Source organism: Stegastes partitus, unplaced genomic scaffold, assembly GCF_000690725.1.
Source record: "Stegastes partitus isolate 25-593 unplaced genomic scaffold, Stegastes_partitus-1.0.2 Scaffold272, whole genome shotgun sequence".
Classification (NCBI taxonomy): domain Eukaryota; kingdom Metazoa; phylum Chordata; class Actinopteri; family Pomacentridae; genus Stegastes; species Stegastes partitus.
In genome coordinates this window covers 552,153-574,371 of record NW_007578003.1, presented here as the reverse complement: position 1 = coordinate 574,371, position 22,219 = coordinate 552,153, and the positions used below count along the sequence as shown (strand labels likewise).

The window sequence follows — 22,219 nt, the reverse complement described above, 5'->3', positions numbered from 1 at the left end:
ACATTCAGGACACTTGTCCGACTATATACTACATCCTGACAGGTTTTCAGGACATTCTGAAAGTAGAAATAATTTTGGTAATCCTAACTGACCTAAAACAGGAGAGGTTTAGTCTGATTTAATGTCAGACTTTTTTTTTTTAATGGTTTTATGTCTTTTTATACACTGTGTGTAAACTTCTGGTTTCAACTGTATGTGTGGCTTTTATAGTCTATTATTTATAATGGATTCTAGAGTAGTTTTATAGAATAATAGAAAAAAAAAATCCCTTCAGCATGAATGAGGATGCAAAAAAAACTCCTCACGACTTTTAAGAGAAACTGTTTTGCGCTCAGTGAAACTAAAACATTCCCACACATCATAAATTTGTAAATATTTATCAGTTTATTACAGTTAAAAAGATGTATGTACATACAGAACATCACCAAACATGGTCATTTTCACTCATTTGCAAAGTAGCACTCTGCAACTAGTTGGTTTCAGGATAACTGTCTTACAATGGGGCGGCTTTGATTAAGTTTGTCATTTACAACCAAGCACATAAATCTGTGTATTTTTCCTCTTTCTCCATTTGCCAAATAATGCTTAGTAAAGGCATATATTCATTTAAAAAAAACAAAAACAAAACAAAAAAAAACAAAACGGAGGGTGCTTAGTAAAACAAAACTGTTGCTGAATTGCTGGTCCAAATCCAAGTTCCTGCTGCCAACACACGGCTTAACACAGGTAGAAACACCTCAGACTGGATCTTGGTCACTGTGGTTAGCAATGAAGACTCACATAGAGGTAGTCATGTCTGCATCTGCTCGTCCAGTCAAGAGACAACTGACCCAAAAACTTTATCCAAGGACCCCCGATCCCTTTACTGACAATAAAGAAAGAAATAAAGAAAAACATGATTATCTGTCTCTGTTGATGAACTCAAACGGTCATAAAGGTTTTGCTTGGTGCGCATAAGGCAGTCAAGTAAATGTATGGAGATACTATAGAGGGCTGTGCGAGTGGGTGGGATTTGGATGCAGTGGGAAAGAGCGGGCAACTTCACATTAAAGGGCCATTCCGCAAAAACTGACTTGAGTTTAGTTACAGAAAGTGGACATTTATGAAGTTATGTGCTCTCATGATGAATCTGGATATATATATGTTTGTTTGTTTTTTAAATGTCAGACTAGCAAAGTCATTTTTCCCCCCCTAATGTTGCATTTGTGACCCAAATCTGCAATGCCATGTGAGGATAACATATAAAAAAATAAACTCTTTCTAGTGAAAAAGCTTAATAACAAATGCAAGTCAGTGTTGGCGGAATTTCCCTTTAATGCCAAAGACAAGCGAGACGTAAGCTAATGCACATCCACTTGGTAGCATAATGGCATTATCTTCCATTGCACTCTTTTATCTTCTTGTAAAACTCTCATCATCACATTACAGATTTTTGTAATACTGAGTCTACCGTAACGTCAGATTACTGTACAGAGTAAAAGGAAAAAATAAGACAGAAGAAACTAGACCCAAATTTACATCGTAACGACCAGTTGCTTGTCATCAAGTACAGTCAGTGGCCATAGACACAAGGAATAGCCAAACGAACACATAAAAAAGACCATTAAGGCTGCTTGTCAATGTAGATTAAGTAGGAGAAGCATTGCCACACAATGCTTCGACACCCTTTGCAATATACAAAAAGGGAGCATTTGCAGGTACACCAAATAGCCACTAAATCGAAGTCTTCTATGCAAAAAACGCCCGATTCTGACCCAGACAAATCATGTCAAATATGTGTTCAACATGCTTGTTTCCTGTACAAAATAACCAGGCAAGAGAATGACAAGTTGTATGATCCAGGAAGGAGGGAAAAAAAAAAAAAAAGCAAAAATGACTTTGATTCCGCGATGCTCTCCATGGCCTAAAATCACAGACGATAGAAAAATAAACACAAATACTCCAATTATTTTGGATGCCCCAGTACGCGATACATCGTCATCACTTTGATCCGGCGACAGCTCCACACCTCCAACTGAACCAGTCGGTGGTGTCCATCTCCCCCCTACCCTCCCCCACCCCCCTATCATCAGCACGTTAAAACTACATTCCACGATCTGATAAATGCTCTCAGCCCAGTTCAGTTTCCGCCTCACCTCCCATCATCCTCCCGTGTCTTCATACACTGGCATTCTCACCCTTTGCAAAAAAAAAAATAAAAAAATGGCACATGAAAAAAGTAAGAACAGAGAGACTGAATGTAAAAATGGGTCACAGCACTCACGCTGCATACCTAATGCACATCTCACTTTTTGAGTACTCGAAGGCATTTTTCACACAATTGTTTACAGCTAAAAGTAAATACACAAAAACAAAAACAAAAAAAAGAAACTTCCAAAGCTTTTATATAAAACCCAGGAATGCAATGCCTCCGGTGTGTTGTTGAGCGTGAACACAGAAAGCCCTTTTTACAATTTTTTTTGTCTTTTTCCGACAGTCTTGTACTGTAACTGCGTTAAGCTCAAATATGCACCTTGTTGTGTTGTCTCATCGTTGTTGTCCAAACGATTTGATCTGTGTGAAAACCACCGGGCCTGACGCTAAAATCGAAAAGGTCAGTGGATTTGTCCCTCGTCAGGTTTTCGAGTGAAGTCTGTATCAGTGTTGGGAAGTGGATCGCTTCCCGCCTCCTTGCCCCCCCCCCCGCCCCCCTACCCGGCTCCCCTCCGTCTTGAACAGCATATGTTTAAGTCCATGAAAAGCAGCAACAGGTTCTGCTGGTAAATTAGAAGCAGCGTTTCATTGTTTTTTCTTTGTCCCCCCAAAAAAACCCCAAACCCGAGGTGAGCTGTGGCGCTCTCGTCGCTCAGGCCTCCGGTGGAAGAAGGCCGGACCACAGCCCACTTAAAAAACACACCAAGCTGCTGCAAAGAAAGTAGACCCACACATTTCAATACAAAAACAGAATCGTGATTGAATATAGAATCGGGATGCAAAACATTTTCAAAAAGAAGAAGGAAAAATAAAAAATAAAATAAAAAGTTTGGTTTTGATTACCTTTTGTTGGGATTTTTAATGTACAGTCACTTGAAATAATACTAACTGAATACACATCTCATCATTTAGAAAAAAAAAAAACACTCAAATGTAAATTGATTTCAAATAAACAACGCTCATCTGAACTGCAATAAGCCACTTTGTTTGCAATCAAGAGAGCAGGATATGGGAATTTTTTTTTAAATGTCTCATACCCACAGAGACCCTTTTACAGTTCAAGCTCCTTTTAAGATTGACAGGATAAAAGTTACTCGTTTATTCTGAGCCCGCAAAAAACTCAACATTTATATTTAATTGATACAAATTTACATGATAAACCGTTCAAAAATAAAATACTTATGAAACAAAGTGCCCCCATTCAAAATAACCAATGAGAGGCAAATGTGTTTTTGTCTATATGATGCCAATGTCTTTAAAAAAAAAAAAGTGCATAAGAGCAGCAGCATTGCTGGGACAGTGTGGGACAAAAGAAGATATCTTAAAAAAAAATTAAATTACAAATCAATATAAATCAAGGGAATATTTTCTGTTAAGCAATCAAGACCCTGTCAAAAATAATAATAAAAAAAAAGACTACAGAAAAAAATCAAAGATATTAACAAAAAAAAGGAAGTGTCAAGAAGGAGTTACCTGTCAATGTTTTATTATCAAATCTTTTTTTTGAAGCTCTGATACACTCACCACTTGCTCCAGAAACGTCTTTTTAAAAACGCTTGATATGTTGGTCGATGATCAACTGGATGACAGCTATGCAGCCCAACACTGAAGATAATATCAAACAAGTAAACATAACTAAAAAAAATTGCACTCAAGGCAACAACCAGGATTTGTATACATATATAAAAACATCTATCATTTATCCCATCACCTATGTATGTTTGACTTGTTTTTTTTTTTTCAATACCTTTTTTGTCGCACGAAATCAATAATAGACGGGGTGGGGTGGGGGGGTCACATCGCCGCCCGTTTTGGAGAAAAGTCCGAGTTGCTTTGTTTTTCAAGCACGTATGATTGGCATTTCTCATATGTATACATTACTAGCTTAATGTGTAACAACCACTGCTGCTATTTGTCAAAAAAGATCTCCAATCATCCTATTTTACAACTGATATCACTTACTCTGACAGATTAATGCAACAGGAACACTAAAAAAAAAAAAAGAAAGAAAGAAAAAAATGAAAAACAAAAGTAAAAACAGCAGTAATAAAAAAAAAAATTATTGAAATAATTTATATCTTTGTATTCTCATGGACAATTGTGTTTAGAAATGAACCACCGGGTCACTCTAAACATAGGCACAGTTTTTAAAAAAAAAACATATAATGTAAAAAAAAAGAAAAGAAAGAAAGAAGTTGTAAGCACACCATCATTAGACCTTTGTTCTATGGTCAAGCAATTAACATAAGTTCTGTTGAGAGAAGATGATGTTAAAAAAAACAAAAAAAAAAGGAAGAGAAAAAGGAAATATCAAAAGAAAGTATAACAAGATGACAAAGTTAAAATTACGGCAGCAGCAGTAAATGAGAAGTTCCAAAGACTTTTTTTTGTTTGTTTTTGCATACAATTGTATCCTTGCTCACATAATAGATGCTTGTAATTACTGTAAATACATTGGCAATGGGAGCACGGTTTATATGGTTTAAAGACTTGCCACTTAGCTCACAGTTACTCAATATATATAACTTTATATATCTTCAGTTTTGGCAAATAGATGGAAATATTTTCCTCTTGTATGAGTCGGAATGAAAGATGAGTGGGGGGGAGGGGGGGTGGTGGTGTTGTGGTGGCTGGGGTCCTAAAATGACCGTGATAAACTCTGGACCAACACAGAAGTCAAGTCTCCAAAGATTCGCCTTGTTTCTGCCCAAAGGATGGTGAAAGAAACATTTTCCTCATCAGCCTCCTCCTTGTATTTGCCCCCGACACTGATTGTGGCGAGTCTGTTTTCTTTACAGCGTATGATACACGTAAATGGGGGCGGGCAGGCGAAAGGGTGCAGAGCAAGTGGAGGGTTTGGAGTTAAGCAGGACTGGCATTTGAGCTGCTCTTGCTCAGACCATGGCACGGTATGGTCCCTGCATCTTGAGGAACTGGATGATGAAGGAGGGGCCTCCCGCGACAATCTGGGGCGGCAGGTGGGTGAGGGGACAGTTCTCGATGCTCATGATGGACAGCTTGCTGCAGAGGGCCAGCTCGAACGGGAGGCTGTGCAGGTTGGGGTTGTCGTTGAGGTACAGTTCCTCCAGGTTCTCCAGTGTGCCTACGAACAGACGGTAGTTTAATTGTACATCATCGTCCATGGAACAAGGTCCGTAATCTACGGCCTCTGAGCAATACATGTCAATAAAATAGGAGTAAAAGTGCACCTCATCACTTTAAAGCACCAACTCCTTGATCCAGTTTTGTGTTTTAATGAGCCCATGTGCTTTCTTTTAGTGTGTTATATAGTTCTTAGTTAGCAGATATTTATATGTACATTTTTTATTTTTTGTTTTTTCCTGTGTCGTATCTGTGTACGTCTGTTGAAAGCTGCTGTCAACGATGTGAATTTCTCCACCGTGAGATTAATAAAGGCATATCTTATTTTAATTACTTAGACGGCAAAGAGACCTCTCAGCAGAAAACACTGTTTCTTATGAGCCTGAAACACCTAGTTTGATGCCTCGGTTCTTCTTCTATTACTTATTTACCCTGTAATCCTCAGAGTTTCAGTAAAAATCAGCTGGACTTGGTCGCCCTCAGCTTACATGGCTCACAGCCCTTTACAAGGCATGACTATCTGAAACTCATTCAGTTAGAACTGAGAAGCCTCTTGAATAAGAGGTTACACTTCAAGAACCTAAAAGACAGGTCTAGTTGTTATTTACTGAAGCTTTTAACATTACAATGACCTGTATAACTGATAATCTATGTCACCACATTTGCAGTCCTGCCTAGCATTTAGTTCAACATGCCAACAAAACAACAAGCGGATTTTTGCAGTTAACCAGTATTTACTAACTAAAGCTGCTTCTGCATGAGCTCCACCCTTCTGCCTACACTTATAGATTGAGTGTTATGTTATTCTTGATTTATTACAAAAGTCTATGAAATGTCAAATGAGTCATTAGTCCAAAACCCAAAGTTATTCAGTTTACTACTGTAAGAAACAATGACAGTCCATCAATCCCAACTCACAGGATGTTTGTCATATTTACCTGAATAATGACTCAAACAGTAACTATTTGAAAAAGATGTGACAAACTGCCTCGGTCCTGCAAGGTTACAGGCTCATCTGAGATTTTCTTTACACCGATTTAAAATATTACATATGCAGCAATAACACATTTATTTTTCTACTCTTACACAAAACACGTATTGAGATGTTGTTTCAAGTGGAAACCTAAATACCTCCAAACCACAGATATAACTTCATTCTTCGCCCAGTTGGAATACTCTAAAAATACATTCACCTTTGGCCTCTTCCCCACCCATCATAATCTCTGGCTTAACTCTGAACCTAAGCAGTAACTAATATATCTGGGTTGGACCAATTACTGAGAGGAAGGCTCAGAGGTGAGATATACTGTGAACTTTTAAGCTCATAAAACCAGATGATTAAGCTTAGCTTTTATGAGAAAATAATGCTAAAAACGTATTTGTTGTGTTGTTGAAGGCTTGTTGTTTTTAGCACAGATGGATAACAAACGATGGCACTTATTGAATACTGGCAGTCCACTTGTGTGCTTTGCTGAAAGACTAGAATTAATATATAGTCACAAACACATCAAAAGTTGTTACCTGTTGCACTTCACCCAAAACCTGGATCTCCCATATGAGAGGATTGTGGAGTTTAGTTCAGGGGTATACAGTGTTTAAAGTATCAATCAGTTCTGAAAGACTTATATGCCAAGAATAAACAGCAATTTCCCTTTTCCCTGCTGTCAATGAAATATGCCTGGTTCAAGTCTGGATCCACACCATCACAAAAAGAAAAAGTAGTATGCTGGTGTGTCAGATAGTGAGTAGTAATTCAACACTTTCACGCCCTGAACATGTTATCGATATATTTGGGGGTATGAGGAAGGTACTTACCAATCTCCTCAGGAAGGTGTTGCAGCAGGTTCTCCCCCAAACCAAGATGAGTCAGGTTGGTGAGGTGGCCGATACCTCTGGGTAACGTAGTCAGCTGATTATTTGTCAACACCAATTTCTATCATGAAAGCAGAGCAAGTTTTTGATTAAACAATTATATCCTTAAATAATAAACTAACTGCAAAATGCAAGACCTTGCAAATCAGGATTCAGTATTACAGACAGGCTTAGGAATCAAGTGTTCATCTGCAAAATAAATTTGCAGTTCATTGACAGTCCAAGTATGAGCACTGCAGAATAATTAATTACATTTACTCTAACCCTATCCTGCCGTGTAAACGGCTAGACAGAATGACGTATTGAACATACTATGAAAATATCCCTCTATGTGTTAAACAACATAAGCATTTAACATCAAACCACACAGTGAATTCAGAAGATATTCAGACCACTGTGCTCTCTGCACACTTTGTGTTGTAGATTTAATTCTAAGTGGATGAAAGATTTAAAGACCCTTAACCGAGTACTCTGTAGAAGCCCCTTTGGTAATAAATAGCAAGACTTCCAGGTATGAAGTCTTCCTGAGTAAATCCCCACAAGCTTTGCACACTTGGATTTGGACAGTTTTATCCAAATCCAGATCATCTTAAGCTTCGTCAGATTGGATGGAAGACACCTGTGAACTGCCATCTTTACGCCTCTCGCAGATGTTCTGTCTGGGTTTAAGTCTTAGCTATGGATGGACCGCTCAAGGGCATCTAGAGACTCGTCTTGAATCCATTCCAGAAACACTACCACAGCCTGATGCTGCCACCGCCATGCGTTATCTCAAGGACAGTATTAGCCAGGTGATGAGAAGTGCCTGGTGTTTTCCCCTGACATACTAATTGTTGAGTGTTTCTGAGATGATCATTGTTTCTCAAGGTTTACCAATCTCTGCAGTGAACTTCTGACGCTCTTTCAGAGATTACTGGCTATTAGAAGAGTCCTGATCGTTCCAAACGTCTCCTCATTTTACGATTACTAAGCCCACTGTGGTCCTCGGAACACTGAAAGATTAGGAAATGGTTTTTTACCCTTGTCTTGAGCTATGCCTCGCCAATTCGTTAATTTTATTTGAAAGTCCACAGAGAGTACTTGGCTTTAAGGGTTGCCACTCTTAAGTTATACCCCAGGCCTTCATTAGTGACATAAGTCTGATATGTCAGATGGGCATCACGCCTGTCATCTATAGAAAGCCTCCTTTAAAACATGCAGTACTGTGCAAACATTTTAGGCAGTTCAGGTATTTGCATTTTTATCTTTTATGCAATGCAATATGACCATTCCCAAATTCCTTCTGCAGCATGACAACAAGTCATAAAAGACTATGTTCAGTGACAAGGACAACAAGGGGTCCTGCAACAGATGGCATGAACCCACACAGACTGGGCAACATGCAAAGTACCTTAAAAACCGTAAATCCAGGAGAACTTTTGCCGTTTCTGTGGCAAGAAGTGATCAAATATTAGTTTGATATATGTTTTTCTTTCTGCTTCACTTTGTTCAGTGAAGGTGGGTGATAAATAAAGCCACAGCAACAACAAAATAAACTGTGATGAATGCAAAGGGGTCTGAATCCACAGTATGCCACAGTTTTTTCCATTTCCTCCAACTGTGGAGACCAACTGTGGATGATTACCTAATAAGCAGACAGCATGTCCAGTAATCTGTTCCTTAAAACCACAATTATTTGTAAATAGTGAAGGATTAGACTCTCAGTGTTTTTAGTTTGTTGTAATAAAAAGATATCAGTCTGATTAACTTTCCATCCTGTAAACCGTCTTCCTGATTTTTGTGATTCGCGCTCTAATTGCTTCTAATTCTTGCACCTGGGTGCAAGTATAAATTCATATAAAACACATGAAAAGCAAACCTCCACTTTTATTTAAAATCAAGTACAACAGAGAAAACCACTACTGACCTGTAATTCTTTAAGATAAGCGATTTCATTAGGTAGACATTCCAACTTGTTTTCTTCCAAGTCGAGCTCTCGTAACTTTCTCAAATTCCCAATACCATGCGGTAACTTCTTGAGAAGATTATTGGACAATATTAACACCTGTGAAGACGATGGCATTTGTAAAATAGGGAGCAGCTCTTATGTGACAGGCATTAGGAAATACAACATTATAAACTGATTTACAGAAATGAAGCAATCCCTCTCAACACAGAAGTATATTCTATTAAGTTAATGTCACGCAATTGATTAAATCACAGAAAGGGAAGAAATAGGTGCAGATGTACACATGGCATGTTATATATGTTTTACATAAATTCGGCACAGATACAAAATGTGTTGAGCTTCTCTAGCCTCAAAAATGTCAAAGATAGCTGGTGCAACACATTCCCAATTTACTACAAACTATTCAAGACTGCAGTGGTAAACTAATATCTTACTGCTTGTGTGTATATGGAAGACTCACCTCTAGAGAGACGAGACCACACACATCCTCTGGGATCTTAGTCAGCTGATTGGTGGCCAGGTTAAGTTCAACCATGCTAGTCCATGTGCCAAAATCCAATGGCAGGGATGTTAACTGGTTGTCCTGAGGAAGACAATGGCATACCTTTATTAGCTATATAACTACCAATTCAGTGGATCAACACAAGTGCAGCACTGTCCCAGAGACTGAACAGACCAGCAGTGCATGGCAGATATGTTACCTGGCGCCTGGATAATATATTTTTAAGGGGCACGCAATACACAAGTAAAGGATTTTTAATAAATATCTGTACATGGTGGACTAAGCATAAATAAATGTGCAGTTCAGAGACCCTTCATTCTGAACAAAGATTCAGAAAAATATGACTAAACAGGCATTTTTTGTGCATTTCTATTCTGCAATGTAGAACTAAAATGTCACAACTGGCATTTAACACACACACACCCCACAAACACAAAGAAACTTTAGACACGCCTTCAAGAGTAGCGGCTCTACGTACAACCTAACTTTTTTCCAAACAGTAAAAGTTGAATCATTGGACCATGTTTATTTCCATGTTGGCACCTCTAACTCAGTGATCATAAAATGAACATATGATCTGTTTCAGACATAGAACTTCTATAGTTCTGAGTGTGAGTGCACAACTTTCGATACAGTGCAGCTTATGTGTGACAGAAAGTTCCTGTTCAATACCATATGTCCCCCTAGCCTTTTTACACTGAATATATTTTGACATGTCACAGTGGGAAACATATAGATTGAATAATGACGTTGGAATTCCATTTAGCTGCTCCAGTTTCAGTCTCCTGGCATTGCACATGCTGGCTCACTGTCACAGCTTACTGAAAAACTTTTACAGAACACAGCCATTGGTAATGTTATTAGTAACATGTCCTGTACTTTTCTTTCTAAGACATGTCAAAAAAGGCTTATTATTCTATGGTTTTACTATTTTGTAAGGCTGCGATAACATCTGACTTTGGCAAAAAAAAAAAAAAAAAAACTATACAGAAAGCAAAACTGAGAGGGTATTTACTATCAATTATTTCTACATTGTTTAGACATTCGAAAGTTGATTTAAAAAATGACCACACCAGTTTTTCAGACAAACATGCATATATATAAATATATATACCTTCATGTTAAGCTTGCTTAACACTTTGGCCCTGGAGAAGATACCAAAGGGGATCTTGTTGATACGGTTGTGCTCCATGTTGAGGGAGTAAATGGTGGAGAACTGGGATGGCCCACCCACAGGGTACGACTGGAAGCAGTTCCTTGCCAGTGTTAAACTTGTCAGGTTTACCAAACTTGACAGCAGGCCCTGACAAAGCACAGAAACAGACATGGCAGAATTCATAGGATCCAGACAGGCCTCTGTTACTATGGGCAGTTACACTCAATGCGCTAGTGGACACTAGATATTGGAGCCACAATTACCATCTATTTTGATAGTTTAAGAATCTGTTGATTATTGAAACGAATATTCAAATCATAAACACTTCGGCGCAATCACTCACAGTGGTTCATTTAGCTGTATAAATGTATCTTGATGTTGCTTTTACCCTGTGTTAACTAACAAGAAGTGCACATTTATGATATATAGTGTATGTGTGTTTTTATGATTGACAGGAATTGCTGCTACAACACCGTAACTGCAAGCTTCAGTTGAATGAATGAATGAAATTAAATTAAATGAAAAATATTTTATTTATCCCAGAAGGGAAATTCAATAGTTCAGATGGTCATCAAGTTCTCCTGTGCTCAGATCACTGGTGAACATTGTGTTAATGTCCCAAGACTGTGAGAATCTGGTGGTTTATGGTTTTATAATAAATATATTGGGTGGCGACTCACAACAGGTAGTGACACACTTCAACCCTGATAGCGGTACTGCCTTCGTGTCAGAGCATGCTTAGTATGTGTGAAAAACACATGATGACATCACCAACTAACTGGATTTCTAATTGTTGACAGTTAAGTTAGTTGTTGGTTTTTGTCGACTATGTCCATTATCATCATCATCATCATCATATCATTGCACCCCTACCAGACAGGAAGTTAAGAGCATAAGCTATATCTGTGACAATCCAGAGGTGTTTAAAATTAATTCACAGATTTTGGTACATTCCTTGGTGTTCGAATATCATAAGAACAATGATTACAGTAACAATTTGTGGCTCAGGTGTTCAGGATGAACACATCAATTTAAAAAATAAAACAATTGTTCCTTGTATACATTTAACAGCACTGGTACCAAAGAATCTAGGCTCCAAAATAACATTGGTGTTGGAAATTATGCATTTTAACAAATATTTATTAATTCTGAGCTTTGCTTACCTCTGGCAACACTGAAATGTTGTTGTTTTCAAGGTTTAGCTCCTCCAGTTCTCGACATTTGGCTAATGATCTGGGGATGGCTGACAATCTATTGTATCTCAGACCTAAGCGATTTATGCTTGCCAGATTACCTGAAACAACAACAGCAAAAATAATAGGTTTTACAAATTAAACATAAAATGAACCACAAAAACACGCATTAAGAAAGACACAGATTGAAGACAACTTGACTCTGACTCCGAAAATATATTAAAATGATTACCTATAGTCTCTGGGAGGTCCAAGAGCTCATTGTGCTGCAGGTCGAGGTTGGTTATCTGTGTGCAATTTCCAATCTCCTTCGGTAGGTGTTCCAACTGATTATGGGCAACATCCAGAGTAATGAGGTTGCATAGCTCCCCTGCAGAAAGATGTACAGCAAAATCAGATATTACTTAATTCAAGATGAAAGTGCTTTTCTTAATATAATTTGATCTCACTGAAGAGGAGCCAAGCTATTTGTCCAAATATCCTTATACAGAATTAGAATACTGATTACTTAGTGACAAAACACAATTTTCCTATTTGCAAAACCAAGTTTACAGACATGACTCTTCTAGTAGAATTAGTGCACAGGACACAATGGCGAACATCACGAGTGTTTATGGTATGCGCTTTTCAACAACAGGATTTGTAGCATTGCAGGAGTTGAAGAAGGCTGTGTAACCAGTGACCATTAGCGCTAGGATGCTGCATAACATACACAAAATAATATGGGATGGAAATCAACAACAGCTAAACCCAATGGTAACCCAAAGCCTCCTGCACTTATTTAATTACTTACAGCCACCATCAAAAAGGTTTGCTTTTTATTCTTTGGTGTAGGTTTTACTCACCTATCTCTGCGGGTAGCTGTTTAATCTTGTTCTCACGGATGCTGAGCATGGTGAGCTTGGATAGGTTTCTGATGTCTTTCTCCACTGTTGTGATGCGATTGAAGCGCAGGTACAGCGTGGTCAGAGATGTCAGGCGATAGACGACAGCTGGTATCTCTCTCAGCTTGTTATGCCGGAGGTCGAGCATTCGAAGCTTCTTCAGGGAGTCAAGGGAGTCGGGCAAACTGGTCAGGGAGTTCTCGCTGAGGGCCAAAGTGACCAGGCCTGATAGGCAACCCACCTCAGCCGGCAGACTCTGCAGCTTGTTGCTGTATAAGTAGAGTTCAGCCAGCTGCGTCAACTCCTTAATAGAGGTGGGCAGCATGTGAATGGACCGTTTAGATAGGTCCAGTCTCATCGAGTTCTCCTCCCGACACTTGTTAAGCTCTTTGATCACCTCCGCATTACTGGACTTCTTGCGTGTACCTGGTGCCGGGTTTGGCCGCTTTATCGTATTGTCAACAGAGAAGGCAACACCTGGTGTTGAGCTGCTGGTGTCCTTCTTTCCTTCTTTGGCATCTTTCCCTTTGGTCTTCGTTTCTTTGCCTCCATCCTTAACTAAACTGGCCAAAGCCTTGGCCTCCTTTTCCCTTTCTTTACCCGCTGGACCACCTTTGGGGTCCTTTTCTTTCGAATCTTTTTCTTTGCCTAAAGTACTACTCATGTCGACGTTATCGGGCCTCCTGCAGAGTTGCTCATGGGAGTCTCTCTTGTCAGGTTATTTATTCAGAAAAAAAGGAACATAGACAGCCAACGAGGCTTGTAAAGAAAACATCCCCATGCAGGCCCACAAAACTATGATTATCCTTAAAATAAAGGCCTTGTGATCCAAAGGTTTTTGGATACTAATGATACTTTGTTCCTTTGCTAAAATCCCATTGGAGAAAAAATCCTTTGAAGTAGCTGGATCGTAGCATCCATGGGCCACATGCTTAAGTGTCTCAACTGCATACAATCCCAACACCTTCGGACAGAGGTTCTTTCAAGCTGCAAGGTTTTCCAGGATTTTTTCATTCCCTGAAATATTTGCTGTTGGGGGGGAAAAAAAGACATTTTGTTGAAATTTCCAATTCCATTTTCACACTTTACATTCTTAGCATTTTGTATTTCAACAATTGAGTGGTCCTGCCTAAAGCACATTCAGATCGTAATATCTCTCATTTATTGCTATAATTACTTACAACTGTTATCCGACAGTTTTTACAAAACAAACTGCTCTGTACTGAAAGTGATACAACTAATGCTAATCTAGATGTTCTGTACCTGTGCAATTAAAACTTGGTTCCTACTAAAAGAAGACACCCCTCATCACTATTTACAAAAAACTTTTACTCTTCTAGCAATGAGCACAGGTCAGAATAAGTTTCCACTGTTAGAAAAGTAAGGAGAACAACATGTAAATAAGATCACTAAGCAGCAATAGATTGCCTCAAGTAAACACTGATCATTTTCCAGATCCTTTCTTTACAACTTTATTTAGAAACTGATGTTTTTATTTCAAGTCCAGTGCCTGTCATACTCTGACCAACCTGTCCAATAATGCAACTGGAAAAAAATGTGGCACTTCTATGTTCACCAACTCTCATGATTTTTTTTTAAGTGACAGTGGTGTGATTTGATGTGGTTATACTAAGCTTTTGACCACACAGAAACATTTTTACAGATTGCCAGTCTTAAGCCTGGTCTTAAAGTTCTGAAACTTGTGCCCCTGTTATTTAACTGGCACCTATACAGCCTAGATTTGTCACTGCCAAAAATGTTTGGTAAATTAAGTGATTTCCAGGGATTCATTCTCTACCATTATCACAACAAGGGACTGTACAAGCCCATCCACAATATCTGAACTGATCCAAGCATGTTTTGATGGAACAGTACGCTCTATTAAAAAACCCATTGCACATGTTGATAAAATGAAATCAAACAGAAATAAGTGGTTTCAAAAAGTAATACGAAAGACTGACTCGGTTTTCCCACTATTAAGCCTGCAGTGGAGGTAGTCACAGAGCGTCTGTGCGTCACTGGGGAATTTAAAAATCTCTGAAGGAATGGTTAGCAGCTAACCTACAGGAAACAAGACGCCACCATTAAAAAGTCTACGGATTGCGGAGAAAGTGAGGTCCACAAGCTCCATACCCTTCTAGCCCAAGGTATTCGCATTTCCGATGCATATAGTATGTGTCACACTGGCATGCTAAATAAAATCACACACTGGAGAAGCTGGCTTTGTTTGGTTCAGTGCAAACAAGCAAAGCCAGCATAATGAGGGGTCTTCTTAAGGGCAGCATAGTAGGATCTCTGTTTAAAGCGGGCTTATGCCTTCCTGCCTAACCAAATCCAAGCTTACCCTCGTCTCTCAACAGATATTGTGCATAATACTGCAGGATATAACACTAAATAATGCAATTATATTTAAACAGACTATCATTTAAACAGATACTAAGGTAGTTCATTCATTGGTTAAGTGTGCAACGTAACATGTACTGTGTAGAAACAAAACGACAATATTCATCCTTATCCATAAGCCGAAAAAACTTCAACAGGTTATGATGGCTTGTCAGTACCATGAGATATGCTGTATTAGGTGTGCTTTGCCAGAGCAAGAAAATCTTTTCAATATACGAAGCATAAACTCACACCAACTTACTCCTACTAAACAAACATGGCCCAGCAGTGTTGACATTATTGTAAGCCTAACGCCCCACTTGAGCATTAAATCAGCCAGTTAGCCATCTCTTACAAAAGCTGTAACACAACAATCATATTGAATACTTATATATCAAAGAAACCCAGACCAAACACCCATTCCTTTGGATCTTTACATGACAAACTGAGCCACTGTGTCTCTGGCGGCCTGTCTCTGTTTAGTCTCTGTTGCTGTTGTACCTCGATGACTGTGTAAAGCTCTCAAGCACTAGTACAAGCTAAGCTGTGGCAAAAAGAGAGGCGGGTTTGGCTCAGGATCAGAGCTAAGTGAAAAGGTTACGACTGCTGAGAGTAATCTTTAGAAGTGGCCTTCAAAGCATGAAGTCCCCACAACAACAGGTCATATGACCTTTTGGGTAAAAGAAATGTTCGGTCAATAGCAGCACCCCTTGCATGATAGAATGGCTTACAGTGTGTTGTGTAAATAATAAAAAGGTATCCATTGCTCTTTTAGCCTGTCATAAATAAGAAGACGGACATCTATCGCTGCCTGTAATAGGAATACATGTGTACTTAATAATTATTAACATAAAATGAGAATAGCCAGGCCAAGCCAACTGCTGGGGCCACATAAACTAAACTGAGCAAGCAGCTTCCTTTTATGGTTATAATCTCTGTCCTGTCCTGGGACATCATTCTGGTTATAACAAACGTCACGTAAACATTATCTGTATAGATTTATTTCTGCATACACTAATGTTTTTTTCTTGGACATGATGAAACTGAGCATGTTCATTTTGTAGGGAATTCTACATTTTTTTAATGACATTCATGATTACCATGTCAATACACCTGATTTTGGCAAAGAAATTAAACGTCGATCATGCAGGAACCCTTCATCAACCTCTAGTTGTAAAAAAAAAAATTAACCAAGTAACCAACATTAACCAAAGCAAAGCAGAGCAGACATACTCTTGGTTGGTTAGTGCACTCAAGTGCTGCATATTCTCAATAGGGAACTATTCTAAGCTGTCTACCTTTAAGTACAAAATAAATAAAATCAAAACTATTATTTAAGGAAAGGTCAGCAGATTCATAATTAAATCAAATCAACCATTAATGTCAGTGCAATTCAGCTTTAAAAATTGCCAAAAATAATGCCACCTTTCTTTTTTTTGCCAGCACTGATGACACAGCCATCTTGTTTGAAAAAACTTTATTGGAAGCATCACTGGACAAAAGTGACTGGAGGTTTGATTTATGCTAAGTGTGAGCACCACATGGAGGCCATTTGACGGACTTCTACAGTGTAAGCACAGAAGCCGCAGATTCTGGCCACATAGAAAGGCTGAACCCAAACTTAACCTGTGCAGTGAATTAACACATTGTTTTTGCTTAATAAATCTCAGAAAGTGTCTGCTTAGCTTTCAAGGCTAATCCTGCTAGCCTGCTAAAGGACACTGCCAAAACTTTCTTGAGGTTGGGGCTCGCAGTTTTACAATTTTTGTTCCAAGAGTGCACGTATGTAAGACTTCTGACAGTCACTGTTTCGCTCATGGGCATATCAACCAAGGATATTTCATACCAAGCATAGACTTGCTCACTGGATATAAAACTACCATTTCCAATTGGCATTTTACATAGCATTTCCCTCTCTTTCTGCTATGCATGTTGCACTTTTTAAAATCCATTTTGTTGTAAGAAACAACCTCTGAGCTAGAACACTGCTGAAAATGGTAAGTTTTGGATCAATAAGCCATAAAGCAGGGGTATCATCACTGCATCCTGGGCTTAGCACTGCCTAAGACGTCTGTGATTGGTTTAAAGAAAAACAAACAAGCCAACAAGGACGTTTTTTCCCCTGTAATAGAATGATAATAAAGTGTAGCCAGACCATTTTCCAGTGCTGACACTCGCAATGGGGATAGGTCTGGCTACGTGAGACTATATCCAGCCTCACATCATGTACTGAACAATTCAGAACAAATACACAAACTGTTACACCTGTTTTGCACAGTGATGACAATGAAGATGCAAAATCCAACAGTGATAAAGCACTTTCAAATACTAATGACTGGCAATAGCAGCACCAAAGGATGAATGCAGGGACACACCATTGGTAATTCCTTCACTGTGTGCCTGTTTCAGTGACATTTGTAAACTGCTGTTACTCGAAAAGTTTTCCATGCAAAAAAAGAAAGACTCAACAAATCCACACGTACATACATGCCTCCTAACAAATATATTGAATAAGGCGATAGGATATTACATTAAATATTACAAATATTTTGAAATAAACTATATTTCAAACTCAAATTAAGGTGGGTGTTTAGGGGCTCAAGTGTGCAATATAAGCAGCGTGATCTAGGAAAAAGTAACTACTTTCTTAAAAAAGGGAGTCCTAATACCTTGACAATTTTCTTTCTTAGACATGAACCAAAAGAAAACAAAAACGCACTTAAACAGGTTTGGTGAGTTGTCAGTGTCATAGTACTGTCAATACTCATGGTATTGAGTGTGCTTTGTCAGACCAAGAAAATCTGTTTAATGTACTAAGCATAACCTTACGCCAACTTACTGCTGCTAAACAAACATGACCCAGCGGGTGTTGACATTACTGTAAGCCTACAGCCCCACCTAAGCATGCATTCAGCACGTTAGCCATCCCCCTACAAAATCTGTAACACAACCAGTATAACAAATACTCATGTATGAATCGATAGCCTATACCCAGGATAAGAGAGGAGATGATCTGAAATTTTAGTAACCCATTAGCTGTGCATAAAATAATGGACTCACTTGGTGGCCACACAATTAAAGGTTTCTTGATCAGAAAACTGCATTATTGAGGCAGATGCTCGGTGTCTGTTCACAGCTTTTACATTTCCCTTCACAGGCGTCTATCATACTGTTGTGTGGATTTGTGTGAGTGTGGGAGGGTCATTTTAAAGGCGTACTTGAGGTGTTTTTTTTGGCCAAAGATACTGAAGAACATGATCGTACAGTGACAAAATTTGCAAGCAGTCAGAAAGTTACATTTAGTTAGAACTACTCATCTGGTCGAGGTAAATATGACACTCAACTCATATGCAGTTTCACAGAAAAAGCTAATTTCTGTCCATCAACACTACCACAACACCACCATAAAGTGCTACTTGGACTTCCCACATACAGACTAATGAAGTTTCCATTAAGGATATCTTGGGTCCATCTGCTAATGCCAGTGCATTTAGGCCTGAGTAGAACTGGCTACTGTTCTCATTTGTTTATACATCACAATAGCTTTAGGATAAAATAATAAGTGTACCAGTGTTAGCTTATCACTGCATGCAATAAAACACGTGAGTAAAGCAAACAAATTAAAGTGCTGCGATGTGACAAAACCCACAACAGACTCTGATTCACAGAGATATCCAAAAATCCAGCACCGGTGTTGTAGCTTGACAGTAGGTTACTGCTGAAATTTTAAAAAATATCTATAATAAATCAGGAATAATCCGGCCTGTTGGTTCAGATCCATGCGATAATGGAGGAAAATTACCCTACAGAGGTGAGGTGGCAGCTATCGTTACTGCTTCTACACATGACCCAGCTAGCTTGATGGCTACGTGTGCCAATGACAAATCCTTAGAAACAGATTACCGACAAAACGGTGGCTACCAGGTCAGTCAAGTCGCCTTTCAAGATTACTTAATTTACATAATGTGAGCACAGTAAAACGTACGGGAGTTGGTGTGGCCACTGGTGACAGCAATACCTTGACGCGAGCAGTGATAATGCTAAGCGTTACGTTGTGACTGTTAACCTAACATCATCCACTAGCCAAGTAATTGTCAACTCGCGTAGGCTAAAAATGTGTAATGTTAGCTAAGCCAGCCATTGAACTGAGCGGGGAAAATATGTACAGAGTATATCTCAAGAGTCCAATAGTCCAAAAGAGAAAAGCCCAATTGCCGAGCCTGCTAACACGGCTGACAACAAGGCAGGAAATAAAAACAGCTAGGCTAAACGTCAACAGCAAAAGCAAACGTCAGTTATGCCCAGACTGCTAACTTGCTAACGTCAGCTAGCGAGCAACTTAGCCCAGCAGCTAACAGCATTTAGCGAGCGATTTTCTCAAACGAGGAAGAGTAACATCACGTCCAATATGACAGAATAAAACAAACGTACAGGGTTGCATGTGCTAGACGGCGCAGATGATGTCGATATCCCCGCTCACACGTTTAATACTCACATCCAGCGGTTAGCTTAATCTCAAGCAGAGCTGTGTGTGTAGCGTAGGCCCGAGCGGAGCGGCTGTCGGACGCAGACCGACCCGTCCGCCGTTGAGTTCGACCGAGAGGGGAAATCTCTGCTGCAGCCAGCTGAGCGCAGTCGGGCAGCAGACACCCGAGGTAGAACAAGCCGGTGGAGGCAGCTCGATATCCCGAAGCCGAGCTGCCACGGGAGGGATGCGAGGTGCGGACTAACTGTACCACAGTGTCTCGGCGCCGTTCCCGTATTGAATATTAGCCGAGGAAAAAAAGAAAACACTCTGAAAAACAGCGGCCATTCCGAAGCTGAACAAAAGAGTGCGTTCGTACTCGCCACCGCAAAATGACACTTTAGCCCTACACACGCCGTAACAAGAGGCCGGCGAGTGTATTTTCTCTTCATAGCCGCGTTAGTGTGCTGTTGGGGGTAAAACGTCTGCTGTTAATGTGATAAAATAACTGTTTTACCTTCAGAGGTGTGACTCCGCCATCCTTGCTGCTTCCTCCTCTTTTCCTACACTGCTGCTCTGCTCCCCTCCCTCCCCGGCCACCAAACTGCGTCATTCGCACGGCTAACCAATGTTATCACGAGACTTTGAAATGCAATCACATATTCATTATTTTACAAACATTTATATACATCTATTGTAAACGAGTGGCAAATGTGCTCTTTGTTTCAGTTTCTGACAATAAAAAATAAAATAGATTTGAGTTTATCGAAATTGCACGTTTAAAACGCCCTGAATTGACCAAAGTGCTGTGCATGTTATCAGTCAGCCAGCAACAAAAGTTATGTGTGCAAAAGGCAAGACAGGATAAAGACTTGTACAAATCAACCTGTAAAACAAGATTAAATCAGAATAGCAACTTGTAAAATCAGTTTCTAAAATAAATTCATCAAGAGCAACCAATAGCCATCAAACATTTGCACATCCTGATTTTTTTCTTTAAAATGGCAGTAGAGGAGGAATTCAACACTATTGCAAAAGCACAATTTATTTTACCAACCAGCCTCAAGTGTGAAACAGTTGTTTTGTGGATCTAAGGGATCTAGTGGTAGAAGATCTGAAATACACCCATGTGCCAACTTGCCCATGGCTTTAAAAACAAATAAATTAATTCTGTATTTAACAGGTTGCCAGATCAGGGATGCCAGCACAGGAGAGATGCTTTCCTTGTTTTGGTGCCAGTTAGGAATCTTAGAGCAGTATTCTGTAGCAGCTGCAGACGATACAGTGTGTTACAATAATCTAATAGCAAAAAAAATGTCAATTGCAGTGGTGGAAAAAACACCCAGATTGTTACTTTGCTCACTTTTAATTGGTCAGGCTATAAGTGAGAAATGCTAAATTTCAACTAAAAGTCCTGCATTCAAAATCTTACTGAAAGATCCTCTCCAGACACACATAAACCAAGTATTGTATATAAACTATGTATTCGACTTGTAATAATATTGTGTGTCTGCTATGGTGTCCCTCAAAAAGAGTTCAATAGCCTTGGTAAACACAAACATACAACTTATCCCCATAGGATGTTTCCCACCTATGTGTCTCAGTATATGTGCACCGCAGGCTTTCAGTTTCCACATCACATTTGATCGTTTGAATATTTGAGCAAACCAGTGTGCCAAATATACACACATCATTCATGTTCAGGAGAGTTTAAAAATGCCTCTTCACATGCCGAAGAGCCAGTTTGGGCTTGAAATGTTCCGCTAAATGTAATAAACCACAAGTGACTTCCAAACTATGGTGATTTCACAAAATTGTGCAAGTGTGCACATGTCTTCAACTCTGATTTAAGATGAGCATGGAAAAACTTTCCTCCTTCGACAAGATAATGGGAGAACAGCCCCTCAAGTGTTCGAGTGTTAAACCCTGCAAATATTCATACGTATGTACATATGCAAACACACAGTGAGGCTCAGGATTCTAAGTGGAGCTACAACCAGTAAGACTCAGTAAACTGTAGGCAATTGGAGTGGGGGGTGTTGGAGCTCATTATGCTCAACTGTCCTTTTCAAAGACTGAAATGGTTATGTATTACATTACTGACTGTAATCATCAAAGCATCAATATGTGAATAGAATTTTTTAAGTTTCAGTTGGTGAAGCTGGAGCTAACTTTAGGTAATCTACGGTGCCGTGAAATTTTATTATAATCAGTAAGTCATGTTTCACGAGAGGATTATGTGTTTTGTATGAAACATTTTTATAAAGTGAAATGTAGCTGTCAAATAAGTGTATTGAAGTAAAAAAGCACAATATATTCATCTGAAAATTGTTGGTAGAGAAGTGAAAAGTAGCATAAAAGGAAAACTCAAATAAAATACATGAACTTAAGTAAATGCACTTATTTTTCAGTATCAATTGACCGTAATAGAAATTACCAGTGGCGGTTATACATATTATATTCTCTATTTATTACTTAACTATGTGCAATTATTATGTTTTGTAATAGCGTGCCAAATCAAA

The 22,219-nt window shown here is 39.1% G+C and overlaps 1 protein-coding gene across 1 annotated transcript; it reads right to left on the bottom strand.

The window, feature by feature from the left end:
* Positions 1-361: 361 nt before the first annotated feature.
* shoc2 (SHOC2 leucine rich repeat scaffold protein) lies at positions 362-20,277 on the bottom strand. The gene is made up of 9 exons (XM_008282454.1): positions 20,215-20,277; positions 12,812-13,879; positions 12,199-12,336; positions 11,937-12,067; positions 10,732-10,920; positions 9,576-9,698; positions 9,074-9,211; positions 7,111-7,228; positions 362-5,296 (listed from the first exon to the last, which is right to left on the bottom strand). The coding sequence occupies exons 2-9, from the start codon at positions 13,512-13,514 to the stop codon at positions 5,088-5,090; spliced, it is 1,749 nt and encodes a 582-aa protein (XP_008280676.1). The 5' UTR covers positions 13,515-13,879; positions 20,215-20,277; the 3' UTR covers positions 362-5,087.
* Positions 20,278-22,219: the final 1,942 nt, after the last annotated feature.

What these genes read in the sequence shown, in the direction of transcription:
- shoc2 (XM_008282454.1), bottom strand. Translation starts at nt 13,514, where the DNA reads ATGAGTAGTACTTTAGGCAAAGAAAAAGATTCGAAAGAAAAGGACCCC. An exon ending in TAAGCAAGCTTAACATGAAG is followed by an intron (nt 9,699 to 10,731) that starts GTATATATATTT and finishes TGTCTTCCTCAG; the next exon opens with GACAACCAGTTAACATCCCT. An exon ending in ACACCTTCCTGAGGAGATTG is followed by an intron (nt 5,297 to 7,110) that starts GTAAGTACCTTC and finishes GTCTGTTCGTAG; the next exon opens with GCACACTGGAGAACCTGGAG.